The 25,301-nt window shown below is 42.1% G+C and overlaps 1 protein-coding gene and 1 pseudogene across 2 annotated transcripts; both read left to right on the plus strand.

Annotated features, from left to right (window-relative positions):
• Window positions 1-644: 644 nt before the first annotated feature.
• On the plus strand, window positions 645-9,539 carry LOC147038546 (doublesex- and mab-3-related transcription factor 1-like). Of its 2 annotated transcripts, XM_085904978.1 has the most exons (6): window positions 645-875; window positions 955-1,129; window positions 1,958-2,167; window positions 2,257-2,303; window positions 4,655-4,814; window positions 9,157-9,539. In XM_085904978.1, the coding sequence occupies exons 1-6, from the start codon at window positions 678-680 to the stop codon at window positions 9,288-9,290; spliced, it is 924 nt and encodes a 307-aa protein (XP_085761104.1). In that variant the 5' UTR covers window positions 645-677; the 3' UTR covers window positions 9,291-9,539. The 2 variants fall into 2 exon arrangements, with proteins under 2 accessions (XP_085761104.1, XP_085761105.1); XM_085904979.1 differs by lacking the exon at window positions 2,257-2,303 and having other exon boundaries at window positions 649-875; window positions 1,958-2,097.
• Window positions 9,540-12,391: 2,852 nt separating this feature from the next.
• On the plus strand, window positions 12,392-15,105 carry LOC147038547 (doublesex- and mab-3-related transcription factor 3-like; annotated as a pseudogene).
• The last annotated feature ends 10,196 nt before the right edge of the window (window positions 15,106-25,301 follow it).

Raw genomic sequence — 25,301 nt, forward strand, 5'->3', positions numbered from 1 at the left:
TTTAAAGAAAAAAGAAGGCCATTATATCTGTGAGTCAAACGTGCCATTCACGTTGTTCTGGAGCTTTATAATAAAACTTAAAAATGACTGACACAAATAAACGTTGTTGTTTTTTTTTTTACTGGAGATCATTTTTTTCTGTACTATTTCTAAAGTCAAAATCTTAAATCAGTATTTTACCAGAGTACATTATTTTCACAAATACTGGTATTCCTACTTGAGTATGAGTTGCTACTTTTCTGCCTTTCTTGAGATGAAAACACTGAAAACTATTTTAGATCCTTATTTTCTATACTTTGCAGATCTCTACATATATCAAATCAATAATGAAGGCTAATGGGCTTAGCGCAAGGGTGTCAAACAAATTTATGAATGTATGAGCACCTCATATTATATACAGTAAAAGCTACAAAACAAATTGTCAAATAAGTCGTTTTCAAATCAGTCGAGTAAAAACTGGTTAAATTATAAAAAAAGGTATTAGATAAAGTGAAGACAATTTGCAATTCTAGTAATGACACACAAATGTGATGCACAATTTGTCTTCGCGGGCCACATAGAATGATGGTGGGGGGCTGTATCTAGCTCCCACTTCCTCCCACTTGTGTAGAATAACTCCACCCTTGGTGGGGAAAACAAAAGTTCCTGTAGGACTTCATTTGCGAGCAAGCCCGGCCATGAGCAAGCTGGCACCTCCGCCCGGCAAGTCGTCATCGACGCAGCGGCGCGGACCTCGAGAGCCCAAGTGCGCCCGCTGTCGCAACCACGGCTTGGTGTCCAAACTGAAGGGCCACAAGCGGTTCTGCCTGTGGAAGGATTGCCAATGTGAAAGGTGCAAGCTCATAATGGACAGGCAGAGGATCATGGCGGCTCAGGTAAACGTACATTCACACATCCATCCACCTGGTAACATTGTCTGAAGCTTTACCTGCAAGTCATTTGTTGGTTTTCCAGGTTGCCTTGAGGAGAGCGCAGGCTGAGGACGAGAAGCTAGGCATTTGCAACCTGGGAAAGCAGGCCACCACGGCATTTGTGGTGAAAAGTAAAGAAGAGCCCCGCCGCCCGTCGGCGGCCCAAGGACGACCCCTGACACTGGCCAGCGATTCTTCTTCTCTGCTGTCTGACGAAGGTTAGGCAACAATCATCATAAAACATTTATGAACTGCGCAGGCAATGTTTTGGAAATATCTGATGTGTCAAAGATCTACGGATAATTTTTAAGAGGACATGATGTGAAAAATGAACTGAGGGTCTGCAGTTCTCGTACTTGACGTCATGTTGCAATGCTGTGATGTCATCACAAGTGTGAAACTTGCACATAAGCAGGGTTGACTTATAACAGTTCAGAGGTCACGAGTTGAACTCCGGCCTCTGGCTTTCCTCTGAGGAGCTCGAGTGTTCTACCTATAACTCATCTGGGTTTGACAAAAATGGCTGTTGCTTTCATTTTTTCCTGACTTATTTTTGAAAGACCAATATTAAACCAGAAGAAATTTACGTACACAATATTCATCAGAAGACTGTGTGCAGAATGTTTTGGGGCAAATAGGGCACGATGTTATTAGAGAGAAAAAAAAAGGTTAATTGATCCAGCTATCAGGCAGTTATCAGATGTATATCACGTTATTACATATTTGGCAACTTTATCAAACAGCTTGTCCTTGGCCGAGATACATTCGTTATTGTGACAAACCTCGTGATAGATACAGCATGTAATAGTATCATGAAAAGCTTATGCATGGGAAAAGGCGTGAGACACGCTTGTTGATACAGTGTTCACTCTGGTATCTGAGAACACAATTTTAGGTGGCGCACTGCATGACAGGTCAAGGCCGCTTCCGCCACCGCAAGAGCGGGAACAAAAAGGAGGCGAGCTCTGGTTGCTTTCTATTCCTGCTCCTAGCTGTAGAGGGCGCCTGGGAGCAAAGACTGACTGGGGGTGTGTTGTGTTTGTCAGGTGCGGGGAGTCGTTCCAGCTGGGCGGCAGAGACTAGCAGGGCGCAAGTTGACGTTCAAGATGAGCTGCAGTTGAGGACCTCCCCCCTTAACATGTACCAGCCCCCTCTGCTACAACCACACCACTATCAACCTCACCAGGTGACAACAATGGGAATAATCCTTTCTGCAACCTTGATTATAAGACTTTATGGACCTCGGTTCTATAGTGGTACACAAGTTATATTGTTCAATTTTAACCTTTATTTTATTATTAGTTTAAAAAAAAAGATTTTTTACAATTACGATTGTTTTTTACAGTATCGGAGAATTTTATCATGTACCAGCCGATACCAATACCAATTCAAGTGGGTAGTTTTTTTGTTTTATGTTTACTTTGACATTAGGTTTGAAGAATTACCAAACTGATGCTTGTTGTGATGCAATTTTATTTGAGTTCACCGCCTTGTATAATCTCAAATGTTTTGTCGTAATTCAAAGCAAAAACACAAAAAACCAAAAAAACAAAAAAAAACAAAAAAACAATTGAAACAATTGAAACAATTTCTGAAACCAATTTTAAGGAGGAAAAATGTTAAAGGCTTATTGGCATACATACCAGACATATTTATGATAGCTACATACATAGATACATACATAGATAGATAGATACGTATATATTTTAGATTTGCATTTTTTTCAAGTTTATTATATTACATGCACGTGCTGCAGCAATAAATCTTCATGAATATGTTCTCATTCGCTACATTATGGAGAAATGAATGTTAACCAAAAAAATTACAGTACTTTTTAAAGTCATGAAATATGGCTTAGACTATTGCATGAAATAAAATAATTTTAAAAAAGTTATGTTAAAAAGTGTTGAATTCTTATCCAGAGTTATGAATATTCTTATAAAACATATTTAAAATGTTTTTTTACCCCAACTATGGAGATAAATTGGAATTGATCAAAATGATTTTAAATGTTAGAGTGCAGAGTTCAGGCTTCTTGCTTGCGTAGATACTCAGTCGGCCTGATTAAACCTCACTCGACCTTGTCTGGCTGTCTGCTATTAGCGCGCTTGCTCCATTTTGCTGCTCTTATTTGTCTATTTATTTATTTATTGTTTATTATTTGGGTTATTTGCTTATTACTTATTTGTTGCTCTTGTCTGTTCATTTTTACTCTTTGTGCTGTTTGATGTGAGTGTTGTGTACTGTCTAGTCACCGTGGGACGGTGGGAAACGTAATTTCGATCTCTTTGTGTGCCTGGCATGTGAAGAAATTGACAATAAAGCGGACTTTGACTTTAGCGTCAATGTATCTCCGCAGTGTCGACCGTAATGAGCTTTCCAAATTGAGCAATCGGGAATGAGGTGTTTTAGTTTTCATGATAAATGTTAGTCAGCCCCACCCTGAGCAACACGACGCGTCGGGGTCACCACGTGCTAGGCGGCCCAGGCCGAATTGCAAAGGTTAATGGTATTGTCTGTCGGCGCGGGAACAAATGGCTTCGCCTCAGCGCGCAGAGGCTGAAAGCCGGCGCTTTAATGCTAATCAGTTAGCACTCCTTAGCATAATTTAGCCATCCCGCTCAATGATTGATGGTATTTTTAGCCAAGCTGTCATCTCGAGCTTATTCAAATTCAGACGGTCGCTTGATTGTCTTTGCGTCAAAGTGAAGGTGCCTCAGACACACGACACTTGTATACAGTCTATTTTCATATTTCATGTTTGTCACTCACTGCTAGTATTTGGATTCCTCAAACTCGTCGCATCTATTGTCCATCCAAAATGTTATTGATAAATGTTTAATGAAGGTGACATGTTGAATTTTCAAATGACTTCAAATAAAGTCTTTGACTTCTTTAAAGTCATCCATTCGACTTCCTTAAAACTACAATCTTTGAAACTGCTTTAGTGAAGAGGTGTTTTAAAAAGCTACTTTTTAACTTTTATAATCTTACAACACGGCAATATTTTTCTGATAATGTCCTGATTTTAAAAGGAGCACATTTCTTTGCGGAAACATTTAGTCATTTATCGTGTGAGGCATCTAAAAAATCGGTGCTTTGCTGCACACTCACTGGTGCTTGGCTGCCATGCAGGTGGGTGATGGGAAATCAAATAAGGGTGCAGACGCGAGATGGGGCCTGATAACAAAGTCAAGACCTCTCAGGGAGGTGCAAGCCCCCAAAACTAACACACAGCGGCCAATCTTCCCTGGATTTGTTCTCCAAATTTCTATTTGGGAAAACGTCAAATTTACTGAAGAAAAAAAGTTAAGATTGGAGTCAAAGATGTGAAAGTGTGATATTTTGATTTTGTATCAAAGCAGACAAACTTCTGATTGACTTCAGAATGCAAATATAAAGTAATAATATTAATATGAGGACCATCTTGGTTTGCTATCCCTCCAAGACAAGCGACCCCTGCAATCCCCCATCCCCCCGCCCACCCGTCCAATCTATGTTGTATTTTTCAGAGCCTAATACAAGAGCTGAGTGTCGCTTAAATAACAGTTTGTAAAGCTGTCAGCGAGCTGATGGTGTGGACAAGGTGGCTGACGTATTGCTATTAGCGCTGACAGAAATCACATTCCATAAAAAGTGAAATTGGAAAAGCGGCCTACGCCAGCGAATCGACGCGTTGCAAAAGTTTGCCGTGCGCTGCCGAAGACTCTGACCAGTTTTTTTTTTTTTTTTTAACCGGACAGGTGCCCTATGGAGACGGCGGCCATATGTCGGGCTGGAGCGTGACGCCGCAGTGCCACCACATGCAACCTTACTACTCTGCAGCCACTTACCTGCTGCAGGGGTTGGACATTTCCTACTACAGTCTGGAGGACATCAACTGCTCTGAGGCCATCGGCGCCGGTGAGTGACCTATGACACGCACACACACTTTTCTTGAAGTGGCCCTGAATTCTAAATAAATAAATAAATAAATAAATAAATAAATAAATAAATAAATAAATAAATAAATAAATAACACTACGATGTATACCGGAACTTCCCATTAGACTTCAAAATGTGTCAAAAATATAAAAAGATATTTTTTATTCTTCTCAAAATGTGTCATTCAAATCTGAGCCCCCATGACATCACATTTCCTGGAGGAGAAGTCTTAAATGTGCAAAAAAAAAACTTGATTTGTCTCGAGCTATCAAACTTGACTATCAATGCAAATTGTTACACTTCCGATACTGCCGCCAAATTTTTCCTTCATTTCACCGAGTGAAGCACCAGCAGGGTTTTAAGACCCCCGTATATCTTTTGTAATTGTTTTGGACTTTCACCTGTCTGTTTCCTTTGAGGGTCCCCCCGCCTCATCCCCTCGTTGCGGCCATTTTCTAGGGTTCCATCTCGTGCGCACGGATCCCGCACCTTATCACACGGTTGGTCCGCATCCAGCACGTTAACAAAAGAAACCGGTATTGGCCGCAGCGACATGCCTGTGCAACATTCCTTACGCTCGCCTGAGCTTTCTGCGATCAAGTCCCAGACTGTGCGGCCTTGAATCGGGGCCAAGAGGACTCGCTAATCTTATCCAACCCATAAGTCATTCAGCAGTGTAATAGGTCTGCAGGTGTCGTATCATCAACATTGATACATTTTCATATAACTAGTCTTTTGTTTTTAAAATAAGCCTCCTCTGTGGAATATCATGATGTCACAGAGGTGTCAAGGTCAGACTCATCTGTAATCTTCTTTGAATTGAGGCGAAAACCGATCCCGCCATTTTGTTCTTTGAAGCCCAGAATTCCCAGTCAAGAAACTCCCCATGTCCACCCTTTCCCTATTACGTTGAAGGCCGTGTGAAAGTGTACACAGTGGTGCAATATCCTGCTTCACTGGATTCTTTGTAAAAGGCACAAGAGGACAAATGGTAGAATTTTTTTTTTTTTTATCAGTTTCATTCTTGAAGAATCTCTATGTGTTGTCGTCACTTGTGCCCGACCTGAACGCTTAAACTGCTCGAATAGAAGTGTGCTTTTATTTTGGTGACCCAAACAAAGCGGTCCAAATGTGGACCAGACAGAACCAGGAACTAGCGGGAGGCACCTTACACCTGCCAAACATTCATTCATTCATTTTTCCTTTTCATAAATATTGCGGTCGTCTGATTTGATCGTTGATTCAGTGCTTGATTGTCAAGCGTCACATCTTTTGCGATTTCTTTTTATCTGGTTGTTTCATTCTCAATTCAAAGTCATGAAGAAAAAGTCTCGACGGAATGGATGGACAAAAAGTCGGGGTGAACATTCGAAGTGGCGTGAGCCGCCATGTTTAAAGGCCGTCTGCCTGGCTGCCCTTTGACTGAGTTTTCCAGATCATTAGGTTGCGCTGAGCCGGCTGATGACGACGAACCACACACACACACACACGCACGCACGCACGCACGCACACTCGCACGCACGCACGCACGCACGCACGCACGCACGCACACACGCACACAAAAGCACACAAAAGCACAAAAGTGTCCAGGGACATTTTGAGCTCGTATCATTTTAATGGGAGCCATTTCATCCCAAGCTAACCTTGTCATGTGACAGGCTACTTTTCATTCTGAAGATTGAATTGCTGTTGCCGCGCTAACGGCTCGTGCTAATTGTGAGCGTGGCCCCGAACTACAGCGACTCTTCATTTCCTTTGATAGTTTGTGTTGGACTTTTTCCATTGACTTTGGACAATGTTGAAACATATTCTCAAAGGTTCTGAGGACATTTCTGATTTGACGATGTCCTGTTTGGTACTATTATTGTTTTGTTAGCGCTGTTTTTAGCATGTAGCATGTTCACAGATGGTGGAAACGTTTGCTTGATTTGTTTTGACAGTGAATGGTTTGCAGTAGAGACACCTACAGGGCTGGAGTGGAATTGCAACAACCTGAACTTTAGCCTTTATGAATTGAGCCGACTTTTTTTCCGACAAGCTTGTCTTTCTTGAGTTTCCTTCCTGTCTTCTTTCGCTCCGTTGCACTTTCCATCTTTGCTTGAGTCACTTGAACCTGCCTCTGTGCCTTCCTTACCAGCTCTGAACTGATTTTCTTCCTACATTCCTTCCTAGGTAGAAACGTCATAGTGATAAATTGCCACCCATGGGAAAAGCTGTATTGCGCAAGATGTTATACTTCTTAAGCACTGCACTTATCAAATAAATATGATCCAACATGTAGCACCGTTTTTTTTATTTCGAAAAGCTTTTGTGATCTGCATTTTATTACATTGTGATGTCGATTTGCTGAATTGTTCAACCCTATTTCAAATCCATTCCCGCTCAAATGTACATTTTAAGGGTTACACAAAGGAGAGAGGATTTTGCTGTTGGAGGTGGTGACAAGTGGGCGGTATGTTTGCTTGAGCATTATTTCATGCTCACCCCCATAACGCGGCGCAATGCGCATACTGGCAGAGCGACTCCGACTATCTTGACAGCCAGCGAGAGATGATGCTGTCCCGTGAGAACTTTTATTGCTCAGCGTGACGGGCAACCATTGCACTTTGATGCACTCCCACACTCTCTTTAGCCAGCACGATGGGAGGTTGCCGACGCCCACTTTTGTCCCGTCTCACAAAAATAAAAAATAATAAAAGCGAGCCTTCTATTGTTCGGCCCCTGAGGGACGGCCATTGAGGCAAAAGTTGCTTATTCCCAGCAGCACGAACATTTTCAACACCAACTGCCGCTAAAGTCACAGTAAGCCAAAGAAGAAGCAAAATAGCCGTGTTGATGCTCACTACACAAAAATCTTGTGATGCTTGCTTTCATTAGCATTAGCTCCTGCTGTTTTTCATTGTCATCTTTTTATGGCCTTGTGTTTTTTTTCACGAGTGTCATTTTCCCGTACTTACATTCCATTTTCACTTTCTTGGCTTTCAGGTATATAAATATAGGATTAACTGTTTGAATTTGTCATTCCCCCCCCCTGAAGTAATTACCCAAATGTAGTCAAATGGCCGTCACTAATTATTAATAATTGAGTAGCAGCTACATGGGGCTAATTGACAATGAAAATCATGTCACACTCGGATTTCGCAAACAAATGTGACAGGAAAGTGAATTAGACGGCAAACATGTGGGCCGTGTCCTCATTTAACATCACCCAGCACCTTTAATTCTATATACACACACACACACACACACACACACACACACACACACACACACACACACACACACACACACACACACACTCGGAGGCTTTAATGGCGTACAAGCACAGCACAGCGGCTGCATCTCGCAACACAAACATCCCTTTTAATGATGAAGGTGGCCGTTTGAAAGTGGTGACAAAGTGCAGATGAGCAAAACAAAAAAAGTGGGCGTCTCAAACCTATCAGGAAGTTAATGAGGAGAGAAATGACCTCACAACACAACAGGGAGGAGGACGGCAGGGAGGGAGCGCCGGCCAATCGCATCGAAGGAAGCCAGGAAACTCGGAATGCTGATGTAAATGCAAATACGCCTTTAATATTGTAACACTCAAATAGAAATTTTAACGGCTTTACCTATTTATTTTAAAAAATTACTTTTTTAGTCTTTTTTGGTCGACTTTTTCAAGTCGAGCCTGGCGAACAATTGGATCTTTTAAAATTGTTATATATGAATACAAAAGTCTCTCTAGCGCCCCCTACTAATGTTCAACATGTATTTATTCTTTCCTCTACTTGGAAACTCAAATTTAAAACCCCAGTCCAACTTTAAGACCCTAATTTGAAATCTAAACCTTAAAAACCCTACTTTGAAAGCCGACTTTAATAGCCTAACCCTAATTTGAAACCTAAATTCTACTTTGGAACCGGACTTTGAAGTTGAGGGCTTGTTGGAAGGGCCGGATAAATTTTTAGGGTTGACTGTAAGAAAAATAGAGTTGGGTAGGTTGCATCTGGCAGTTCTGAATTTATACTGCGATTATACTGTAAAGTGTGACGACCATATTCTGATCTGTGCGTATATGTGTGCGTTTGTGTGCGCGTATAATGTACTGTCATTGTAAAAGCTGTGATTAGTTGCTTTGCGTCCAGGATCGAGTGCCAATGCAGCACAGGGGCTTATTGAACAAGTCTTTTGTCGCCATTTTGTCTCCCCCCCTCACACGTGCACACAGATTAGAATTCGTCTTCTGATGTTTACTGTACTTTTTGTCTTCTCACGCGGTGTTTTAGTGTTCCCTTTGTATGTTTTAATCTTGTCTGTCTCGTTTTTGCATGTGCAGCCATATTGGACAGCGGCGAGGGCGGCGCCCCGCACTCGATGACCTTCCGCGACCTCGCGGACATCAACCTGGAGCAGGATGAGGGACGCAACGGTTCCGGCCGTCTTGTCATCAACAAAGATGTGGGCGAATGAACGCCACGCTTCGGTTTTTGCACGACAAGCGACACTTTTAACCAACAAACTTACTCCACTAATCATTCAAATCAACAGCTAACAGAATTTTCACAACATAAAGTCAATTTTATAGAATAATACGTTTGATTATTTTATTAATCAACGAGAAATTACATTTTATTTTGTTAAGTGTTTCTTAAATATTTTTCCTATAACGGTTGATTTTACATGATTTTTTTCATGACCCTAATAAAGATTCATTGATGAGACTGCGTCCAACGTCCATCCCAAGGGTTTTTCTTAAAAAAAAAACACCAAAAAATTCAAATGACTTGCTCCAAAACTAAATTGGCAGCCAAACTGATCATTTGTCTGCAAATGACGATGACGGCAAATGCACGTTGAGTCGGGTACATTTTGCTGAAAGTCTTGTGTGGCTAAGGCCAAAGCATCCTCAACTCTTTCCTCTACAGTTGTGTTAATATTAAAAGCGTAAAAATGTTCTGGCGCCTCAAGGAGATTCTTCATGTGAAGTGTTTTCTTGAGTTTATGTGGCTACAAGTCTGTTTGCGGCACTGAAATGATGAGGGGCGTCGGAAAACAAAGTCCGAGTGTTTTCTTTGAGCTAACACTCAGCGGGTCGTGCCCCATCTGCTGGAATCAATAACGCTGCCGTCTTGTTCTTTTTTTTTTTCCTTTATGAAACGCACTTACTCTTAATTTCATCCCCGAGTGGTTTTAGAGAGAAGAATGTGGAGTTACCTATAAGCGCCACGCCGTCATAAATCAGAGGCGGCTCTAGTATCGATTGAGGCTGATATATCACACAAATTTACTGTCACTTCTGTTTTCAATTAAAGATACAATCAGTCAGATAATGACTTAATTGGATTTGACACAAGATTGACTTTCATGGTCGGCGCTTTTACGACTTTAGTTAAGGGAGGCCATTTTATCACGGGAAGAACAGTGTGTCGCCATTGCCCCCCTCCCCACGACACGACGCCCCCTGCTGGCCTGCAGTGTTAGTTTCACCTTCAAAAGTCAAACTAAACTTGGTCCTGCGAAATCTAATGAGCATCAAGAGGATTCAATTTTTTTGCTATCCTAGTCTGACAATTGCGTGCGTGCGTGCGTATTTTCAGACACAGACTGAATGTGTTCAAACTTGATTGAGACGTGCCAACAAATTGCTCCCCCAGGGACTCTTAAATCAAATGCCCGGTGACAACAAGCCCCGCCCCACAATCAGCGCCTCCTAATCGCAGCAATTTTCTACTTGTGCCCAACAACCATTTTGTTGAGTCCCCCCAAGTCCAAAACTGTTACCACCAATGTTTCAAGTAACAATTCCAATGTTGTTAGTAGGGTTATCCAGAAGTGTAAAACAAAAAAAAAGGTTATTTTGCAGAACATAATCTGCATGTACTGCTCCACTGTTTGTCTTTGGTGTTTTTGCTTTGTTTCTTAGCATTTGTGATGTGAACTTTACCAAGGTAAACATGTTTAATATACAAGTAATTGTCTTGATTTCATTTTGAACTTGACAGTCAACTTTCATGTAATTTAAAAAATAATTTTAGACTACATTTAAAACTGTTATTTTCATTGATTTTATTGTTTTATTGAGGATATTCATATTTTTCAATGTGACGTGAAGCTTTATAAAAATATGGAGTGAAAAATATTTAAAAAAATATCTATGTAAAAATTTCACATTTGTACATACTCAAATTTTTCAATAATCAATCACATTTAAAACTAGGTGTGAAATAAATAAAATCCTTGATTAAAACATTATTGAAAAAAATATCCAAATTCAGACTCCTTAATACTCATTTTCAAAAATATAATTGAAATATTGTTGTCACATTGTACATTTTTAACATTAATTTACTTGAAAGTCCCCTTTCCTCGCAATATAAATTTTCCTATTGCCAGTGTTGCCACTGACAGGTAAAGTGCGCAAGCGAGTTCTGAGTCGGACCCGCAGTCTGTCCCTACCCGTCTAGTCACCTTGAAGAGGTGCTGGGCCATTTTCCAATTAAAAGCTTAATAGCCCCACTTGCTTGGCTGGCCCACCATCCATCCCGTGATGTGCTTCAATAAACTAACAGCGACCTCCATTAGGCGATGCTACTCAATTCTGTATTCACTGCAGCGCATAAAAAACGTACAAGTTCTAAAAGTTGCAGATGAGTTCCGTCTAGATTGCTCTTTTATTTGTTCCAGTTTAATAGCCGATGGTTTGTTGGGGAGCAGGCTGGCGCGAACGACAATTCAAAGTGTCTCCACTATGCTTAATGGAGTAGTGGCATGGAGGAGAAGCTAGAATGTCAACATTTTTAATGCAGATCTAGGTCAAGGATGTAACCCCCAGACACTTTTGGGGGCTTCTTTGTGATTTTTATTATTAGCTTCTCACCATAGTTACCTAAACAAAAATCAAATCATGTCATACCCCAACTACGATACAAATATTTAAATCCCTCCAGTCCATAATATATATATATATATATATATATATATATATATATATATATATATATATATATATATATATATATATATATATATATATATATATATATATATATATATATATATATATATTTCTTTCTTTATAAACATCCAATTCTAAGTTTGAATAAAACATTTTTGGTGTCCAATTTGAAATTTTTGCTTAATATCTTACAGATTAAAACATAAAATAAACAAACGTCATCACTCGTCCCTCTCGAAAAAAAATCCTAAAATGTAATAAGTGATTCTTTTTTGCATATTTCCCAAGTACTGACCACATCGGTCCCGTGTACGTTTTGATTGACAGCCTTGTATAACTTCAGATATTGAATTATTCACCAAAGAAAACTAAAGTCAACTAAGGTGTTTCCTCTATGTAAAACGTTTTTGCCTATATTTTCCAACGAAGGAACAGTTGTGGTTGACGTGCACGTTCTGATTGATAGACAGCCGGGTGGGTGGGCGTGTAAAGTAAGCCACCCCAACCTTCCCCCGCGCCACCCGGGTCCCCGTCCCTTCACTCTTGTCTCTCTCATCTCGAGCGTGTGACAAGTACAGTGCGCAAAGCACATCTGGGTGGGTGATGAACGGCTACGGCTCCCCTCCAGCGGACGCCCAAATGCGCGCGGTGCCGGAACCACGGCGTGCTGTCGTGGCTGAAGGGCCACAAGAGGTACTGCCTCTTCAAGGACTGTGCCTGCGACAAGTGCATCCTCATCATCGAGAGGCAGCGCGTCATGGCCGCGCAGGTGGCGCTGCGCTGGCAGCAGGCCAACGAGAGCCTGGACAGCCTCATCCCGGAGGCCCTCAGGGTCGTGCCGGCCGAGGGGGCCGCGGCGGCGGCAGCGGCTGCCGCGGCAACCGGCGGCGAGTCCGACGCCGGCCGGAGGAGCGCGGAAGAAAGACGCAGTAAGGCGGGCCCACGTTTTGAAAGCAGTCAACACTACTTCTGGATTTATTCAGATCATTTTTGGACTTACGATTCTTTTGATGAATAACTCATTTTAGTAGAGACACACTGGAAATATATTTCAGGGGAAAACAATGAAAAACGTGAACAAGTTTTAGTTGCCGTCTATCTAAAATGACAAAAACTACGTGATCACAATCGTCAAGCAGGGATTCCAACGATATAACTTTGTTTCAAAATTTACAAAAATTGAATCTAATCAAATCAAATCTTAAACTATGGAGGAAACATGGACTACATTGTTTATTTTATGCTGGATTGCATTATTAATGTTTTATATTGTTATATGTAAACATACACCTGTGTACAAACGTATACAGTAAACACAAAATGACACACGCATGCACTGCAATTCTTTACATTGTCATGCAAAGTGTGAGCTGAATGTATTTTTATGTCTAAAAAGGAATTTTTGTCGTGCACATCATAATATAAAGTAACTATTGTGAACAAAATAACAAAAAATATATAATAATATAGAATACATATTTTAAAAACAACATAATTTTAAATTACAACACTGTTTTCAGTAAATGATTTAAGGGTACCTGGATCAAATGATCAAATTGTTTTGATGTCACACTCGGCCTTTGGAAAATTTTATATTCTCAAATACAAATGTAAGTCGTACACTCTACATTTTATGTCAGCTTTTATATCCGCCTGTAAAAAAACAACTTTGAACAGATATTTATTTGGATGGTTCGTGATATAAACAAATGCGTTTTAATTGTGTCCATTTGAGGCTTGTCGTATTTTTAAAGGATTCAAAACGATAGCAATCAAATTTACACAATGGCCATGCACATTGACCGAGCAGATGACAAACTTGAGGCGCTAGATAAAGATAAATGATCATTATTATTGCCTGACACGTGACTAAGGACGTTTTTTATTTTAATTAAAAATCATTGACAGACTTCAATAACAGAAAACACACATATATTGCTGCTTATAAAAACAATTTTATGAAAAATGTAATGTTACATGTAAATATTGTTTTTACGTTCATAAAATATATTTTTTCGTAAAAAACCTTTTTCATATAAAATACATTGCTGCATGAAAACCAATTCACAATAATACACTTATGATATGTGTACAATATGCATTATATATATATTTTAAAACGTTAACATTGTTTTGCACAAATTTAAAATAAAATCCATTGTTAAATGTCACGTTTAATCCAAAAACAATAATTTACAATTTATTATTAACAGCACAACATACCACAAATTCCATTTACAATTGATCTGATTTATCCAAAATCTGGGTCACTTGTTGCTAGGCAGACTTCACCAGGATCCATCGCAAAATACGTTATTATCCATTGTGATTTCACAATTGGGTTATTGCTCTCTAACAGGAAATATAAAACAGCGCTGCTTGTTTTGCAGAAGCTCCAGAGGATGGGAGTGGGGACGTGTCTGGGCCCGAAACCGAGGGCAGTCCTGGAGAGCGAGACCAAGATCAGGTGAGCTCCCCAGAAGGTTCCAAACCAAACTCCTGCTACACACCGGAGCCCCCAGACGGCCACCCGGGAGAGAAAGAAGCCAAAGCCGCCGAGACTCCCCAGAAGAGCCCTGCCAGTCCAGGGAGCCGGGCGGTGCTGATTGAGGGTCTGGCCGGCTCAGTCAACCTTCCCTTCAGCCTCAGAGCCAACCGTCCCCCACTGGAGGTCCTCAAGAAAATCTTTTCGAGCCACAAGGCACCCGTTTTGGAGCTCATTCTCCGAGGCTGCGGGGGCGACCTGGTAGGGGCCATCGAGGTGCTGTTGTCCAGCCGGGGTGGGCAGCCGCACCCCGAATCGCACCCAGACCCTCTGGTGCTTCCGCCGGGCGGGCACCCTTTCGAGCACAGCCTGGGCTCTTACCACTCGGCCAAGTGGTCGGTGGGCTCCGCCGTCAGGGTGCCGGACTCCCTGCGCTTCACGTCTGAGTCGCCCTCAGTGGAGGCCCTGGGTGTACCCCTTCAGCATCCGCGCTACCCGCTAGTTCTGAAAACTCCCTGACCCGGGACCCAGGCGGCTCCCTGGTGCCCAACGATGTGACCCTGTGGAACACCGTGGCCCTGCAGCAGCAATATCAGCTACGCTCAGCCGCCGCCGCCCAATACGTATCAACCTTCGGCCCGGCCGGAGCTCCCGGGGGCTCCGTCTTCCGGGGGGCCTCGCTCCTACATCAGCACCACTTCAGAGTCACAAAAGAGCCCCGCGGCGCCATCCAGGATGGGGAGGGCTGCGGGGCCGGGGCCAAAGGGGGCCTGCACTCACCCGACGAGGACTACGAGGAACGCTCGGATTCGGCTGATTCCCGGATAATGAAGTCGTCCGGCTAGACCGCTTTTTGTTTGTTTTGACCAGATCCATACCAACAATGACGTGAGCGCTACTCGTGAATGTACGCACGTTTACGTCTATTTCCTCCACGTTGTCATGTTTGTGAGCATGTGTTCAGTGTGACTAATAAACATAAAACACTGTAAGTGTAAACTGTGTCAAATGTCACCTTATTAAAGCCCAGCCACCACCTCCACTTTGTACACAAAAGCAAATGAGCCAAATAGAAATCGTCTGGTTCGTGTCACAAAATCCTCTTTCAACATTTTTAACTGGGACACAACGGAAAGTAAATCAATTCAAACATAAAAATGAAACACCTCCGAAACACGTGTCACACTACAAATAGCCCTTGATAAGTTTTCGAAAGTAAAAATGTTTACTGTAGCGAAGCAGTTTGAAGTTGTAATAATAGTGTTCACCACTAGATGGCAGAATCTCAAGTCTGTATTCTTCACCACCAGAGAAGAGAGGGCGGCTCAAATTAGGTCAAGAAAATTGTTTCTTTCTGGTAAAATAAAAGACAGATTATATGTTCACCAAATTTAACCATCAACACTTTTGCCTGGTTTGCTTTGAGATGCTAACAGTTCTACGTTGCTACGACAGAACTGGGCGGCTCAAATTAGGTCAAGAAAATTGTTCCTTTCTGGTAAAATAAAACGCAGATTATATGTTCACCAAATTTAACCATTAACACTTTTGCCTGGTTTGCTTTGAGATGCTAACAGTTTTAAGTTGCTACGACACCGATCTCAAAAGTGCATAAAGATCAACTGTTAAAAAAGATCAGTTTTCTTGAAATGCATGAGGCGTTACTAAATGCGTGGCCTCCAAAAACATGGATATCTGTAAATTCACCTAGTGGCTTCATTGGACAAGTAGAAATAAAAGCCAAACTCACGTCTTCCTTGAATATTTGTAAACAGAATCAGATAATGTAATCTCATTTCATATATAACAGAATGTTTGGACAACTGGATCTGCAGAATCTGCAGCATGTGCGTGGCGCAGCATGTTCAGTTTGCTTCCATTCAAATAAGGTGACAAATGCCGCCACCTGCTGGTCAAATGTTAACACAGCATGAGCGCTCCGGGTGTATATAGCTCGTTGCGTTTAGCTGCCTTCGTGTGACATCTAGTGCTCGGACGTCAAAACGACATTTGACGCTTTTCGTGACTAAGAAAAGGGCCTCAGTTACAACTCAAGATGAACACGAACACTTATTTAAATGTTTTCCCCTACAATGTACATTTAGACAACACCACACAAATAAAGCTGAAGAGCCCAGTAGAAATATTGTCTTCAAAGCATGATCAATTCCAAAAGAAATAAAACAGCAATCACTGACAGTAAAACAACATGCATGAAATGAAAAAGTATAAAACAAAATGACTGACGGTGAGAACTGATTTAGTGTGTTAACTGCCGTGTTGTCTTTTGACTGGTGTCGGGTCAAGCTGTCAAAGCACTTGAGACGAAGACAAATGGTGCTTGCCATGTCTGCTTATGTCCTTAAGTGCATGTGTTGTTGCGAGTCCATCACGGGCTAATTAACATAACAGCGCTCCACTTACACTTTTAGTGGCGTGGAGTGGACCTCCACCTCCTCCTTCTCAGTGGGACACTTCCAGCTAGTTGCTGCTCTTTCAATCAGAAACACGACAGCACGTGATCAAATGTCATTTCAGCTTGGTGTGTGTCAACAACACGACATACGACCATTCAACATCTCCAGAACCCAACAGAAGTTCTGGAAAAGTGTCATGTGTCAATAAAGCCTCCAAAGATTCATTTGAACCGTCACAAGAACTCTAAAGTTTTCTGTAACAAGATCTGGAACTCCTCAAGATTATTCCAACATTCATGAAGACTTTGTTGATCAGCTGGAAGAACCGCAAATCTTATTTGACGTGACTTGGAACTTCTCAAACAATTATTCTTCTCTCCCACAGACCTCTATGAAGACCAAAATTTTTTCTACAAGACCTAGAATGCCTTTAAGTGTCTTAAGACTCATTTGAATCCTTGCAAGAACCTTAAATGGTCTCGAACATGAGCGACATTTAATTCAAGAGTCCTTAACCCTTCAGAAGACTCAACAGAAAAGAACTCTAAATCTTCCAAAGGGCCCTGAACCCATCAAGAGTCTTTCAAAGATTGCCATATCTTCTTGAACAGAACCTAGAACCACTTCAGAAGGCATTCAAGCCTTCCAAAGATTCTTTGGAACCACCTCAAGAAGCCCAGGTTTCAACAGGGACAGGTAGCTCTTCATGGGGGACCCACAAACCCTAGTTTTATTGAGAATCCAAGACTCCCCCTCTCAGAGAAATTGAGACCATCCACAACGACCTCTGGAAGACCTTCAAGATCTACAGGCTGTCCCACATTTCCCGGTGTAACTTTAAAAAAAAAAAGATGCCAAGAATTCCTTCAAAGTATCATCCCAGGGGTCCTTAATGAGCCACAGAGAATACGTTACACCTGGAGGTGTTCAGACCCTGGTGACGAGCGCATCCCTCCGACCTGAGCTGTGGCCCGGGCCCGTCGGATCAAAGCATTCCTCACCAGGAAACTGCAGCGTGGGGTGGCCGCTTGTAACCCCCATCGTAAATTAAGAGACTAAGTGGAGAGTCAAGCTGCACCTGCAGGTCTTCAAACACGCCCTAAAAAACCTACTCAACCCTCCCTTTCTCCACACATGGAGGAAGAGTTAGGACCCCAGAGAACCCCAGGCTGCACACAGTGTCTTAGATAGAGGGCTATTACGCGGTTGTTACAAATATTGACCAGTAATACACTAGGAAAACACAAAAGGTATATACATACAATACAACGAAATAATGTGTATGCATCTTTAACCAAAATAAAGTGGAAAGGGATAACATAAGAACAAAATATAATTATATACATAAGACAACCAAAGAAAGTATAAAAAATGACAAATTCCAAAATAAATTAATGAAATGTTGAAATTAATAAAATAATGCCATCAAATAAATGTAAACAGAAAAAAAAAAAAGAAAAAACAACAAAAATTTTGATTTTGCAATACTAAGTGTATCTAAATGGATGTTTCATTAAAAATCATCACATTCAAAATCATCTCGCTACCTCGTCCTTAATTTGCGGTATTTGGAAACATTTATGAGACCTTTGCATATAAAGGGAGCTTCATAAAGATATGAGCTAACAAGCTAAATCAGCACTGCACTCAGATATGTTTACTAGAAACACCATGACATGAAATTAATTCATTTATGACTATATTGTCAAGGAACCTGTGTCAAAGAGCAGATTTGAGCACCGCGGAAGCTTGGTGGCTCCCTATTGGTCGGATTTGTTTTTTTTTTTTGATTGGAGAGGCGGCCAATCAGAAGCAGAGGGAGCGTGACTTGGGAAAGGCGTTTGCCGTGAGCTGGCAAATTTGGCTCAGTCGGCTTACACACGCAGACACACGCAGTCAATTAACAGCCAATTAAGTGCTCGCTGCTCTCCAGCAGGCTGGAAAACACCTGGAGTGAAAGGACCGTCCACTCGTGGAGGTACATTTTATTCTTTGTTAGTATGGCCACTAATTATCAAGTATATAAAACTAATCAGAGCAGGAATTGATTTGTTTTATTTCAATTATTTTTTTATCGTTTTAAGACATGCTTAAGTCTAACTTGGATGCTGAGTGTTTATTTGTACTTGACATTTATAGTTTCTGGAATTTACAGTTTTGTTTGTTTTAAAACCTGTTTTTAACCCTTGTTCATTTTTTATTCGTATAATCTGGATTGGAACTCTGCACTCTAACATTTAAAATCATTTTGATCAATTCCAATTTATCTCCATAGTTGGGGTAAAAAAATATTTTAAATATGTTTTATAAGAATATTCATAACTCTGGATAAGATTTCAACACTTTTTAACATAACTTTTTTTAAATTATTTTATTTCATGCAATAGTCTAAGCCATATTTCATGACTTTAAAAAGTACTGTAATTTTTTTGGTTAACATTCATTTCTCCATAATGTAGCGAATGAGAACATATTCATGAAGATTTATTGTTGCAGCACGTGCATATAATATAATAAACTTGAAAAAAATGCAAATCTAAAATATATACGTATCTATCTATCTATGTATGTATCTATGTATGTATCTATGTATGTAGCTATCATAAATATGTCTGTCTGTCTGTCTGTCTGTCTGTCTGTCTGTCTGTCTGTCTGTCTGTCTGTCTGTCTGTCTGTCTGTCTGTCTGTCTGTCTGTCTATCTATCTATCTATCTATCTATCTATCTATCTATCTATCTATCGATCACCTCTGCCTCTCATTCATTTCATATCCTCATTATCCGGCTTAAGATTCATAAACTAGTACACACTTTGCCCTCTTGCTAGCGATTTTTTTTTTAATACTATACCGGTGCCATTTTTTGCCTATTAGTACACAACTAAAATAAACGACTAGTAACATTACTCGGCTCAGTGATAGGTAGGATTATGTCACGTACTAGGAGCTTCTCGGATGCTACAAGTAGCATCATAATGCTGACCAATAGTTTTGCCTTACTAGTAAAATGTAGTCTTCCTACCAAAGTCATTTCACAAGGTTGCAGGAATGTCATGCAGTTGTGAAAAAATTAATAGGATACAGTCACACTTGCTAGTGCAGCATAGCGGTACTAGGTTTCAGTAATGCTGCCGCCAGGTCTTCCCGCCCATTGAATTATTGTAGTGTCTGAAATTATTATTTTATATATATTTTTTACCATTTAATTGTGCTACTACAATTTTGTTTGTCATGCCACTATATAGTAGCATTCTTCTTCTTATAAAGCACCTTATAGCCGTTTTTTGGGAGGATGAAACAGATTGTTAGTATTTCAATTCAATTCATTGGGGAAAGTCAAGGCCTCACGGGATACATTTTTCCCCCCAATTTTTATACATTTTGCATGGGTCATGTTGGGGGGGGAGATGCAAAGGCAATTTTGAAGTGAAAGAGCGTGAGTCACCTGCCCAGCTCGTCTCCAATCTCATAAAAGTCCTCGACGTTCTCCTGCTTGAAAACAATCATGTTGTGCCCGCACTTGGACGAGTGCTGGGTGTTTCCTGGAGGGGAGGAGAGGGTGAGGGAGGCGGGGGGCTCGTCACAGGGGCACGCCGTTCAGGGCACGCTCGAAGCCGGCTACTCTCCTCATGTTTGGGCCAGGAGTGGAGAAACCGGTGGAAGAATGCAAATCAGATAAAACGGACCTGTCAGGAATGTCACGACTCCTAAAAAAAATGAAAAAATGGGTATGTCACACACCAAAGGGTTATCTTTTGGGATTGTGGAGGGAGGGTCCGTGCGTGGTGACAAAGCGTCCGAAAAAGACAACACATGAGCGGCTACTGGCGTACACCTCGCTCTTCAGCTTGCGGTAGCTATGGGAGACCCGAGCCGCGGTGTTTCACCTGAGTGAAGCTGCCCCCGCCCTACAAAATTTAAGGAAAATAGTCTGTTTCGTTTGTGCTGGTTTCTGCATCAAAAATTTTCTTTTGTGCGGCAACGATTTTCGAGTTATAAAAGATTCTTTTATAGGTCATCCAGAGTTCACCCAGCCCCCCCTTTTTCTCCAAATGGACCCAAAATGCTACCGTTCGTTTGTGCTTTGTTTGTGCTGGATTGTGCAGCAAAAAGTTTTGTTTGTGCTGCTCCGGTTTCATAGATATTAGACATTTATTTTATAGCAATGACGTCACCCAGCCCCACCCTTTTCCTCCAAATGGACCCAAAATGGTACAGTTTGTTCGTGCTTTGTTTGTGCTGCTCTGGTTTCGTACATATTAGACATTTATTTTTATCGCGATGATCTCACCCAGCCCCCCCTTTTCCTCCAAATGTATCCAAAATGGTACCGTTCGTTTGTGCTTTGTTTGTGCTGCTCTGGTTTCGTAGATATTAGACATTTATTTTTATTGCGATGACGTCAACCCAGCACAAACAAAACTTTTTGCTGCACAAACCAGAACAAACGAAGCACAAACGAACGGTACCATTTTGGGCCCATTTGGAGATGAAGGGGGGGGGGGGGGTGTGTGACGTCATCGCGATAAAAACTAGAATTTGCAATTTCTGGAGAAATTGCGTGTGAAGGCCAAATAGTTGAATATTTTTTTTGGGGGGGAATACTGCGGAATGATTTTGGAATGAGTTGAATTTTTAGAGAAACGTAGAATTTAGATGTGAAAAATTGAATTTTTGAGAATTTGGTGGAATTTCAAATTAGAAAATGTGAAATCTATGGGAAATGGGAATTTGCGGAATAGGGAGGAAAAAGATGAAGAGTTGAAAGTGGGAATGGGTTGAATAGGTGGAAAAATGTGGAAATTAGAGATGAGAAACGGAATTTTGGAGAATTTGGTGGAATTTCGAATTTGAAAATGTGGAATCTATGGGAAATGGGAATTTGCGGAATAGGGAGGAAAAAGATGAAGAGTTTAAAGTCGGAATGGGTTGAATCGGTGGAAAAATGTGGAAATTAGAGGTGAAAGATGGAATTTTGGAGAATTTGGTGGAATTTCAAATTTGGAAATGTGGAATTTATGCGAAATGGGAATTTGGGGAATAGGAAAGAAAAAGATGAAGAGTTGAAAGTTGGAATGGGTTGAATCAGTTGGAAATTATGGAAAATAGAGGTAAAAAACGGAATTTCTGAGAATTTGGTGGAATTTTGAATAAATATAAATATTTCGGTTCAATTTGGGTCACTTCCGGTTTATTTGGGTCACTTCCGGATTAATTTAGGCCACTTCCGGTTTATTTGGGTCACTTCCGGTTCAATATAGGCAACTTCCAGTTTAGCTGAGGTCATTTCCGGTTTATTTGGGTCACTTCCGGTTCAATGTAGGCCACTTCCGTTTTACTTGGGTTACTTCCGATTCATTTTGGGTCACTTCTGGTTTGCCTGAGGTCACTTCCGGTCTATTTGGGATCACTTCCGGTTCGCCTGAGGTCACTTCATGTCCGCCTGAGGTCACTTCCGGTTTAGCTGAGGTCACTTCCGGTTCAATGTAGGCCACTTCCGGTTTAGCTGAGGTCACTTCCGGTTTATTTGGGGTCACTTCCGATTCATTTGGGGTCACTTCCGGTCTATTTGGGGTCACTTTCGGTTTGCCTGAGGTCACTTCCGGTTCATTGGGGGTCACTTCCGGTCCATTCAGGGGTCATTGGGGTCACTTCAGGGTCAATCCAAGATGGCCGCCACACTGGAAGTGGGGGTCAAGGGTTGAATTGTGGAAGCATAGTGGAAGTGGGGTTGAAGGGGCTGAATATGGTAAGCATAAGTTGAACAAAGTGAATAAAATTGGAATGGGTTGAATCGGTTGAAGAATGTTGAAAAATGTGAAATTTTTGCTGAATGGGAAGGTGTGGAATATGTAGAAATTAGAGTGGAAAAAGGAAATTTTGGAAAATTTGGTTGAATTTAAAATTTGAAAAATGTGAAATTTTTGCTAAATGGGAAGGTGTGGAATAGGTAGGGAAAAGATGAACAGTTGAAAGTTGGAACAAGTTGAATCGGTTGAAGTATGTAGAAATTAGAAGTGAAAAAGGAAATTTTGTGAAAAATTGAAACATGAAAACGTGAAATTTTTGAATTTGCCAAGTTTGGGAATGTCCCCAATGTGATTTGAATGTGTTGAATTATGTGAATTTCAAACTGGAACAACGTAAATGTGAAATGTTGAATGCCATTAAGAATGAATGGGGAAAAAATTGCCGGAAATTTGTGAATATTGCGAAAACGGAAAATTTTTTGAATGTATAAAATGTGAGCGGTCAATTCCTGAATATTTGGAATAAGTGAAAAGTGGAACGGAGTGAATCGGTTGAAGTATGTGGAAGTAGTTAAGCGGCAAAAAAGTGGGCACAACAAAAAAGTAGAATAACAATAGTGTGAAGGTCTTCACTTTCACACTAATTAGTGTTTAATTAGAATTTGCAATTCCTGAAGAAATTGCGTGTGAAGGTGAAGAAGTTGAATAAATACTCGGGGAATGTACTCATCACTTACCCCCCGTTTTCCAAAACACAATCAGCACGAGTATGAGGGGGACCCCTGAGAGAGATGAGGTATATGCCAGCGCAACACCAATCCGCTCCGCGCTGGTTCCCATGTCGGCTACGGATGAATAAAACCAGCCTGTCCCCCCTGGAGCTCACGAGACACGGAATTTTTTCTAAGTGCCAACGGCTCTTCCGAGCAAAAGTGTCCGCTCCGGCTGGTTCCCCCGTCGGCCCCGAATGACGAAAAATGCCGGTCTCCGCCCGGAGCTCATGACAAACGAAAAATTTTCTAAGTGCCAACGGCACTTGCGAGCGAATGTGTCCGCTCGGCGCTGGTTCCCGGGTCGAACCCGGAAGACGAAAAACGCCGGTCTCCGCCCGGAGCTCATGACAAACGAAAAATTTTCTAAGTGCCAACGGCACTTGCGAGCGAATGTGTCCGCTCGGCGCTGGTTCCCGGGTCGAACCCGGAAGACAAAAAAACGCCGGTCTCCGCCTGGAGGTCCCAGCAAAATCGGCGAAAAAACGACTAAGTGTCAACTTTCGAAAAAACGACTAAGTGTCAACTTTCGAAAAAACGGCTAAGTGTCGACTTTCGAAAAAACGGCTAAGTGTCGCCTTTCGAAAAAACGGCTGTGTCGCCTCTCTGAAAAAACGGCTAAGTGTCGCCTCTCTGAAAAAACGACTAAGTGTCGCCTCTCTGAAAAAACGGCTAAGTGTCGCCTCTCTGAAAAAACGGCAAAGTGCCCACGGCTCTGCGGGCTCGTGCATCCGACCCGCGCCGGTTCCCCAGCCGGCCTGAAATAAGGCAAAACCAGCCTCTCCCCCTGGAGCTCAGAGCCAATTGTGGCGAAAAAACGACTAAGTGTCGCCTTTCGAAAAAACGGCTAAGTGTCGCCTTTCGAAAAAACGGCTAAGTGTCGCCTCTCTGAAAAAACGGCTAAGTGTCGCCTCTCTGAAAAAACGGCTAAGTGTCGCCTCTCTGAAAAAACGACTAAGTGTCGCCTCTCTGAAAAAACGGCAAAGTGCCCACGGCTCTGCGGGCTCGTGCATACGACCCGCGCCGGTTCCCCAGCCGGCCTGAAATAAGGCAAAACCAGCCTCTCCCCCTGGAGCTCAGAGCCAATTGTGGCGAAAAAACGACTAAGTGTCAACTTTCGAAAAAACGGCTAAGTGTCGCCTTTCGAAAAAACGGCTAAGTGTCGCCTCTCTGAAAAAACGACTAAGTGTCGCCTCTCTGAAAAAACGACTAAGTGTCGCCTCTCTGAAAAAACGGCAGAGTGCCCACGGCTCTGCGGGCTCGTGCATCCGACCCGCGCCGGTTCCCCAGCCGGCCTGAAATAAGGCAAAACCAGCCTCTCCCCCTGGAGCTCAGAGCCAATTGTGGCGAAAAAACGACTAAGTGTCAACTTTCGAAAAAACGGCTAAGTGTCGCCTTTCGAAAAAACGGCTAAGTGTCACCTTTCGAAAAAACGGCTAAGTGTCGCCTCTCTGAAAAAACGACTAAGTGTCGCCTCTCTGAAAAAACGGCAAAGTGCCCACGGCTCTGCGGGCTCGTGCATCCGGCCCGCGCCGGTTCCCCAGCCGGCCTGAAATAAGGCAAAACCAGCCTCTCCCCCTGGAGCTCAGAGCCAATTGTGGCGAAAAAACGACTAAGTGTCAACTTTCGAAAAAACGGCTAAGTGTCGCCTTTCGAAAAAACGGCTAAGTGTCGACTTTCGAAAAAACGGCTAAGTGTCAACTTTCGAAAAAACGGCTAAGTGTCAACTTTCGAAAAAACGACTAAGTGTCGCCTCTCTGAAAAAACGACTAAGTGCCCACGGCTCTGCGGGGCTTGTGAGTCCGCCCCGCGCCGGTTCGGCGGTCGGCCTCAAAAAGCGAAAAATCAGCCTCTCTCCCTGGAGCTCACCAAAAATTTGTCGAAATTTTTCTAAGTTCTCCTCGAGGTACCAGGGGGTGAGGTACCCGGGCTAAGGTGCAGTACCTTTTTTGGTCTTCAGGTGCGCCAGAGTACAATGAAATGGTCCCAGTAGTCAGTGTACTCATCGACTTTCCCCCCGTTTTCCAAAGCACCTCGTTTACGAGTATGGAGGAGATGGTGCTGGTCTCCCCACGGCGTCGGACACGCCGTCCTCGACAGCACAAG

This window comes from Syngnathus leptorhynchus, unplaced genomic scaffold, assembly GCF_054491065.1.
Source record: "Syngnathus leptorhynchus isolate UIUO unplaced genomic scaffold, UIUO_Slep HiC_scaffold_51, whole genome shotgun sequence".
Classification (NCBI taxonomy): domain Eukaryota; kingdom Metazoa; phylum Chordata; class Actinopteri; order Syngnathiformes; family Syngnathidae; genus Syngnathus; species Syngnathus leptorhynchus.

Excerpts from the sequence above, each read along its gene's own strand:
- LOC147038546 (XM_085904978.1), top strand. The coding sequence starts at position 678 with ATGAGCAAGCTGGCACCTCCGCCCGGCAAGTCGTCATCGACGCAGCGG. Across the intron at positions 2,168-2,256 it reads TGGACCTCGGTTCTATAGTG|TATCGGAGAATTTTATCATG; the intron begins GTACACAAGTTA and ends TGTTTTTTACAG. Across the intron at positions 2,304-4,654 it reads CGATACCAATACCAATTCAA|GTGCCCTATGGAGACGGCGG; the intron begins GTGGGTAGTTTT and ends TTAACCGGACAG.